Source organism: Hylaeus volcanicus, chromosome 8 (genome assembly GCF_026283585.1).
Source record: "Hylaeus volcanicus isolate JK05 chromosome 8, UHH_iyHylVolc1.0_haploid, whole genome shotgun sequence".
Lineage (NCBI taxonomy): Eukaryota > Metazoa > Arthropoda > Insecta > Hymenoptera > Colletidae > Hylaeus > Hylaeus volcanicus.
Window position 1 is genome coordinate 18,596,341 of NC_071983.1, and position 8,989 is coordinate 18,605,329.

The 8,989-nt window shown below is 36.9% G+C and overlaps 1 protein-coding gene across 1 annotated transcript; it reads left to right on the plus strand.

Annotated features, from left to right (window-relative positions):
* Window positions 1-984: 984 nt before the first annotated feature.
* Window positions 985-2,746, plus strand: LOC128881011 (uncharacterized proline-rich protein-like). Its single transcript, XM_054131648.1, has 3 exons — window positions 985-1,009; window positions 1,962-1,981; window positions 2,057-2,746. Exons 2-3 carry the CDS (start codon window positions 1,963-1,965, stop codon window positions 2,437-2,439), a joined length of 402 nt encoding a protein of 133 aa, XP_053987623.1. The 5' UTR covers window positions 985-1,009; window position 1,962; the 3' UTR covers window positions 2,440-2,746.
* The last annotated feature ends 6,243 nt before the right edge of the window (window positions 2,747-8,989 follow it).

The following is an 8,989-nucleotide window of genomic DNA, read 5'->3' on the forward strand; positions in this document are numbered from 1 at the left end:
GAAGTTTAAGAGGTTAGTCGCAGTCAGGAAAATGGAAACGGACAATTTCTTGTGTTTTTTTTAAGGTATTAAATAATAATTTTTATTAATGAAATGTACATATATTACAAAATATGTCTTAAAGAATTATAAAAGAATTTTTGTTTTAAGAAAAGGTTAATTCATTTCGTCATAACAGGCGATGGCGTGGGTGTCCACTTGCTTTGCGGTGAGCAAGATTTCTTCAAACTGGCGCACCTGGAAACAAAACTAAAGATAGATTTAGAAAATATATTAGACTAATGGGTCCCTGAACGAAGGATTTTTTATTTTCTTGTATACTTTTTTTTTATCCTGTATTGAATCGCTTAATGTTAGTGAAAAAATTGAAAATCAACTTCAAATGTAGGCCATCTTGTTTTAAATTAATTTTTTCCAAAATCCTTCGTTCAGGGACCCGCTAGACTAATCTATTTTTGAAATCTACCTTTGTTTTTGTTTTCAGGTAAACCAGTGTAGAGAAATCTTGCTCACCGCAAACCTACGTTTTTAAATCATCGTCTACGTCATCGGCTGTTATGACGATATAAATTAAACGTTTCTTAAAACAGAAAATGTTTTTTAGTTCTTTAAAACATGCTTTGTAATATACTTGATTGCTACTTATGCAAATTATTATTTAATAACTAAAAAAAAATCACAAAGAAATGTCGTTTTTCCTCTTCCTGACTGTGACTAACCCCTTAAGCAGAAATACCCACAATCGTATGTGGTGTGAAGTTGTATAAAGTTGTGTGTAGTTCTCATCGTAGCAAATTAGTACAAAATTATTTAACGAATAATCAGTTAGAAGTATTAGAAGTAACGGTTCCTTCGATCGTAAAGGAAATTTCGGGGCATCGACAAGTCTTCGAGGACCCCCAAACGCAGGCATGTCCCCCACCCGGGCTTCAAGGGGGCTGGCCAAAGGGGACCTGGAGGTGTCATCGCGAACGCTGTCACTTCTGTTGAAAACGTCAAATCGTGAACAGTTTAGCAAAGTGACATTGAATATTGAAGGTAATTATTTAAGGATACTGACAAGACATCGCGAAGTGTGCACCGAATTCTGTAATCAGAAGTTTTTCCTGTGTATAGAAACGTATGTAGAACAATCTGTGAAAGTTGGAACGCGCAACTCTCTCTCGTTTTCGAAAAATAAATGTTTAAATGTGGGTGGAGTGTCAAGTTGTGAAGTGAATATTTTGCCCTGGACGCGGTTCGCTCCCGGTAGGAGACACTTATTATTTTACGTTTTGATGTGGAAACTACCTTTCTATTGTATAAAGATTATTTTAATAAAATATCGTGTAATTTGTATGTTTTTTATCGCATTGAAAAGGGAGTCAGGATGTGAGGAAGAGTTTCTACAAGCTTTTATAAAAATTATTCACAGCGTAAATTTTACATTTTTATTCTTAGAGTAGGACAAATGGTGATTACGCTGTAAATAATGTTTATAAAAGCTTGTAGAAACTCTTCTCCACATCCTGACTCCCTTTTCAATGCGATAAAAAACATACAAATTACACGATATTTTATTAAAATAATCTTTATACAATAGAAAGATAGTTTCCACATCAAAACGTAAAATAATAAGTGTCTCCTACCGGGAGCGAACCGCGTCCAGGGCAAAATATTCACTTCGCAACCTGACACTCCATCGACTGCGCTACGATGTTTATATGACATCCCCAACACGGGTACGGTCGACACTCGTCAATCGAAATTTAGATATTTTTTAATATTTATTTCTCGAAAACAAGAGAGAGTTGCGCGTTCCTACTTTCAGAGATTGTTCTACATACCCTTCTTTACATAGGAAAAAATTCTGATTAAAGAATTCGGTGCACACTTCGCGTGCGTATGTTATTAAATAATTGAAACTTTGTTTGAATATCTATATAGTATACAATCTAATATTCTTTTTTGTTTTATTACAGAATGAGCAGCCTGGAGGAAGGTATGATTACTTATTTATAGTAATTGAAAAATATTGTAAAAATTTTATATTAATCTTTGTTTGTTTTTCCAACAGTTACATACGGTCTTGATCGATTGATCTTCAGGGATACTCACATAATAGGACAATATGGGGTGTCATATATTGTCACACCACTGGGTATGCCGCAGCCCCCGCTGCCACCACCTTTCTTCGCGGCGGCCGTCCCTCAGCCCCCGCCGCCACCACCACCTGTCTTCGCGGCGGCCGTCCCCCAGCCCCCGCCGCCACCACCAACCTTCGCGCGGCCGCAACGCGAGAATGTGGTACGTTTAAAAATAATCGTTAACCAAAATTATGTCAATAATTTTTTATTAGTACTTAAAATTAATATATTTCGTTATATTAATTTCAGAGTAACAGGCGGCGGCGGCAGCGCGATAACAGACGCCGCAGAAGGGCCGCGGCGGAGAAAATAGTAGTAAGACCACCTGCGAATCAACGAGGGTCACGAATAATCAAAAATGTCTATATTACACAAAATTTAAAAAAAAATAAACTAAAATTATCAAGTGTATATTACCTTAATTTGTATTTCCCATTATACACCCTAGTCCAGAAGTTCCCCAACTTTTTAGATCCGCAGCTCCCTTAGTATACAGATTACACTGACCAACAAATTTAAACTTTTTTTAAATTCCGCGATATCCAGTAGGTGATTCTTATAGGGTTCCACGTCCTAAATACAAATTTGAAAGTGAAATTGCTCCATCACCCTTAGTTTTCGAGAAATTAGAGATTTTGTAAATACGGTCGATTTTGAGAGAAAACGTAGTACTACTTGAAAACTACGAACGCTAGAAAGTTCTATTTAGTCCTAAATGATAGAGGAGTGTTTTCTGAATATGAATTATCTGCTCTTTTGAATGCCTGTAAATGAACGCCGAAGTTCAAAAAGTTGCCGACGCGAGTACTTTTCACGAAATACTTTTGTATTTTAATGAAAAGTTATTCACTTAGGTCGAATTTACTATGCATTATAGGTTTCAGCAAACATTTCTGAAGAGAAGTTGCCATAATCGAATTTCCAACAATTGCGTTTGACATTGTTTTCCAATCGGTTCAATAGTTCAAATGTTACGGGCCAACACATACGAGAAACTTTCAATTTCTTCGGCTAAATTAGAACACAAAAATTTCTTCCATCGCCATGCAAAATTAGTAACTGTCAAATTATGTCCAGTTTCTTATTGTTTACGCATAGATCGCACTTTTACGAAGAAAGCAAGCTTTTGTCGAATAAAATCTATGGATAAATACCGTAGTTAGGAACAATTGAGTAAAGGTACAAAAATTCCAATTTTACTCTGTTTTTGTATCATTTTCCTATTTATATAGGAAACGTTAATTTAATTCATTTCGATTAGAAATAAATGTTGTATTGCTTAACTAACAATTACTCATAAACAAATTTCATAATAATATTTTGTTTACATAAAGAAATAAGTGTTTTCCTTCACATTTTTCAATTTTAATATTTCATCCGGCCAGTGAAAATATTTTTTTTCCAATTCGGTCCGGGGGCAAAAACAGTTGGCCATCCCTGGTCTAAACCACGTGGAAAACCGTGTGTAGACTGACGATATAGTAACAACAGAACAGACGACGACAGCGCCACAACGGAAAGCGCGACAGCGAGGCAGCCATATTGCCATACAAATCATCAAGATTTCACAGCAACGAAGTTCATCAAGTTTTTTGAAGCGAAGAAGCAATATTTTCTCACGATTCATTTTCTAAAATATTCTCTGCATCACTCCGCATGGCACTCTAACGCCCGATTTTGCAATTTCGGTCTTGAAACTTTATAAATAATAAAAGTATGGTTCCTTCTTTTCTTACAGAATACATTTGTTTACAAACACTTTTTCCAAAATCGGGCCTTACAGTGGCATGCGCCAAGGTATAAGGAATATTTTGAAACCAGAATTATTAGAAAATATTGCTTCTTTCCTTCAAAATCCTTGACAAGAATCATGCTAGCCTAATCGTCCCGTCCTCGTCTCTCCTGCAATTGTTGTATCGCCCTCTCTGTCCTTGTCCCGGAATTTCCTACTTTTTCCGCAACTGTCGCTGAAGTCAACTCGGAGTTTGGCTCTGGGTCCTGCGCACCCTTAAACGAAGGATATCGTGTTACTAGGTATCTAGTCATAAGCTTTGAACGAATGACATCAAGGTTGCGAGTTATCTTCATGACGGCAATGAATAGAATAAAGAAGGATACGGAGGAGGCCAGTACACCGGTAGATAAAAGAGTAAAAAAGAAAATAGAGATGTAGCAAGAAAGATAGATGAATACGAAGAATACGAAGCTGACGACTGAGGCGACATTGTCGATTTCGTGTAGCCCTTGCACAGAATGCGTAACCGGAGTTGCTATTTGCTACAGACTAGACATAAATAACGCGGCATTTCTGGAGCAGGGTTTGTGAACTTAGGAGGAAAGAATCGGAATAGAAGAAAGCAACTACGTTGGGAACAAGAATATTAGCAAACCCAGTACCATTCTACGGTACGGGTTCGTGTTTGTCGACGGCATTAGTTCATTAGCAGCACGTTATACTAATCGTGTTTACACTTCGCCTGATCGATGTGCGGTGAGCGGAGGGTGATCATCTATTCCCGACTAGCTTTGAGCGATAATATATGAGAAAGTACAACGGCGACGAAAAATCGTTGTCACGTATCGAAAAGGAGACGTTTCGGTTGATTCTTACAAGATTAGGGACACAGAATAATGTCGCGGAACAGAAAAATCTAAGAGAATTTGCACGATGTATCTTAAGAGGTTACATCATTTTGGAGTCCTAACGTAGTCCTTATTTGTTTTGGAATAAATTACAATTCTAACTGCGCGTTCAAACAGTGTAGACTTGTAGTACACGAATATACATTGTTCACAGAGTAAATTAATATATTGAAATATTTTTCAAAATATGCGTTTCTAATATACGAAGATAGTATGTATAATCCGACATTTATTACCGTCGTGTCGGAGAAAATTGGTGCTTCAAGTAACGTCCAAGCAACACAAACTGGAATGGAAGGATCTTAGCAATAGTTGTGTATAATTTTTTTTTAATATCTGTATGTAATTCAATTTCATTAAAGTTCATTACGCTGTAAAATTTCAGAAAAAAAGACTACTTAATTAAAATGAATTCGCATACCTAACAATAATACATAGTAACGACGAAAAGTTTACAGATAATTTGTCTGAAATATATTCTGAAAAGGGATTAAAATGAAAGTAGCGGATCTTTTTACTCATTACGAGTACTCATTTTAAATTTTGTACTAACACGCAGCACGATTTTATAGTTTTATAAGGTAAATTTCTATTTTGCCATAGTAACGCGCTAGTGTTAGAGTCAGGCAATGAAGCGGAGGTGTCGTACAATCGAGTTTTTGAACTAGGTAATTTACCTAATCTCTTTATTTGTTTACTATTAATGTCGTTCGTTAAAAGTAACAAAAATCGAAAACAATTTCTACAACAAAGTTGCCTGCTTCTATTATTTCTCTTTCACTTCGACTTACCGATGTGAAAGTGATAAATTGATTCGAAAAAAGCCATCTCCTTCGCTGGATGTCCAATGGTGGAAAATTATACATAGTGGGTTGGATTTTGTAGTACATTCGGGAAGCGTGATATTCTACGTGAACGAATAAGATAAAAATAGTTTATAAAATTTTCTCATCCGTGGCCTTATTTTCGAGAAAATCATCATTAATTTGATCAGCAGTTACACCCCCGCTCAGAAGTATGTAGACACTTTCTTAAGGGGGGAGTCTGGTCTAGCTAATGTACATTTCTCGTCAAAAAATTCGAGACACTTTTTCAAAACGTCATAACTATGAGAGTTTTCAACCGATCTTTGAGAAACTTCACGAGGCTTAGTGTTAAAGTGTCCTCTGGGTGTGTGCAAAGTTGCATCGATGAGGGTTGATGAGAAGGGGTTAATTCACTCCCCTAAATGGGGTAGTGCAAAAAAACGGCATTTCGGAAGTGCCAGGAGTAACGGAAGGGGGTGAAAAAATCAAAAAAACCTTTGGGGTGACTCTCCTTGATGCCCTCTACAAAATGCACCCCTTGGAATTCCTCTCGGACAAACCCATCCCTCACAAACCCCCACCTTCTCTAAAATCCACAATTTTTGGACTACAACTTCAACCCCCTCCGTGAAAGGGCACTTCCACACATCAGAGGGTGAAGAAATTCGCCAGATTTGTTGTCGGTATACTAAGGATCAATGCCGAAAAGGTCCCGTTTCGAAAACTACCCCTAGAGCTGAACAGGGGTGGCCCAAAGTTAGGAGTGGTCCACCCTCAGGCGTAGGGGTCGGACACACTGTTTTAAACACTGTTTTCATGTTTTTTCCTCTCATGGACAGTATTAATAAATGAAAACGTTGTTTTTTTGGAAAACCAACCCCCAAGTTTAGGGCTGTCTATTGGCTGAACGAGTAACCCCAGGCCAACGCTGTTCGCGGATTCGGACACGCAAATGCTTCATTAGCAGATCCCCAAAAAATCAGATTTTATTAATCACGCTTTCGTTGTCAAATCGGAGCAGATTTGAAAGAGTAATAAGTGGGGCGGGTGTAGCCGGCATTCAGAAGCGGAGCGAGGGCCTGCACCCGTACGTGGTCAGATCAGACCGGACTTCAATAGAACGTGGGCTGACCACGTACGGGTGCAGGCCCTGGACCAGGGGATTCCAGGGAATGCATTGAGCCCAGATTCGAGTCTGTAGTCCAAAAATTGTGGATTTTAGAGAAGTAGGGGGTTTGTGAGGGGTGGGTTTGTCCGAGAGGGGTTCCAAGGGGTGCATTTTGTAGAGGGCATCAAGGAGAGTTACCCTAAAGATTTGTTTGATTTTTTCACCCCCTTCCGTCACTCCTGGACCCTTCCGAAGTGCCGTTTTTTTGCACTACCCCATTTAGGGGGGTGAATTAATCTCTTCCCATGAACCCTCGTCAATGCAACTTTGCACACACCCAGAGGACACTTTAACACTAAGCCTCGTGAAGTTTCTCGAAGATCGGTTGAAAACTCTCATAGTTATGACGTTTTGAAAAAGTGTCTCGAATTTTTTGACGAGCAGTGTATTTTTCTAATGCATACAATTTCCAGATATAATTAATTTTTGTTATTGAAACTTTTTTTTATATATAATGGGATGTTCAAAGAAGAAAATTTGACAGTATACATTTAATTTGAATGTATACATATATGGATATAGTAGTCGCAAGGAAAGAATTTGGTCAAAACGCTGGGATATGTGGAGCCCTGGGAAAACATCTGATAGGTAAAATCAGAAAATTTGTTTCTTTAGTAGGTACGTAAAATGCGTATGAACCTCAATTTGCAAAAAAAAAATTGTTAATTGCAAAAATGGCGGCAAAAAACATGAAAATGAACGATACATCTCGGCCGTTATTTTGCAATAACTTTATGCTATGGTAATAGTTCATTAAGAATCGAGGTTCATACGCATATAAACTTAATTACCTTCAATTTAAGTGTTGAATCAAGTGAATTGGATAAAAAGTCGATGAGCTATGCGTCTCACCGTTTTGACCGAATTCTTTCCTTGCGACTACTATATCTATATATGTATAGATTCAAATTAAATCTACACTGTCAAATTTTCTTCTTTGAACGTCCCTTTATATGTAAAAAAGTTTCAATAACAAAAATTAATTATATTTGGAAATTATATGCATTAGAAAAATACATTAGCTGGACCAGATTCCCTCCTTAACACGTTGATCGCCACGTCACCCATATATGGGTGACAGTGCTTTTCACTGAAAAACGAAAACTATTAATTCTGAAAGTTAACTGTCATACAAAATGAATTTAAATGAAATACTTGAATTTTGATGAAATTACAGAACTAAATACCAAAATAAATATTTCATTACGCAGTTTCTAAAAGTCTCTAAACAAAATTAAATCGCAGTAGAAATGTTCAAGGGTATTAGTCTGACAGTGAACGTGTTAATAGAAATAAATATCTGATAAAAGTTGCGAATCTATTAATACCAATTACCTCATTTATGTTTCGTTATGTTTATGTTGCATTAGCGAATATATTTTATAAATAGCTCCTTTTTTTAAATATCATATTAGTAATGATACAAGATTATAGAGATAACTAGATAATGTTCAAATTTCTTTACTAAACTTGGATACTATTAATTTCTTTATTTCATCCGAAATAATAAAATCTTATTTATTTTGTAATATTTCGCCATAAATGTTTTTAATATATTGAACATTCTTTCTGAACTTTTCTATCTAAACAATCTCATACTTATATAATAAAATTAATATGGCAATAAAATTGAATATGGTACTCAAAACATTTAATATTATTAAATGTTGTTAAATACACATCCAATATAGAATTTAACAACAGAAGTTGTATTGTAATAATTTACAGTGTTTATTAATTACTTATTGAAGGTAGTAAGACTCCACATATTTATGAACGAGGGTGTACGTATGCGGTAACGAGAACATTTTCTACGATACTTGTGAAATAATATAAGAAGGAACAAATAAAAAATCGGTAAAAACACTTTGTATCAGTTGAACCACACCATTCTCAATGTTTAAAAACGGTAGCTCAGACAGATGACCGATGATAGAATCGGATACAGGATAACCAACTCGTATGAAATCGCTGGCGTGGATGAGGAAAAGTTATATAAAATTATGTCTTGTTCGTTGACGTAGAGTCCACCCGTTCCGGTTGTACTAGGAATTCCGAGCCACCGTGTATAGAATGTTTTACCAACGGAGCGTAAACGGGTAAGCTTCTTCGGTGTGCCTTGAGCGGTTGACGGTTGGTGCGCGGGGAGTGGGGCTGGTAATGCGCGGCATGGCGGGGTGAGTCAGCTGAACGCTCGTCCATGGACAAAGTAGTGAGCGGCGGGAAGTGGTGGGGTATGAGGAAGC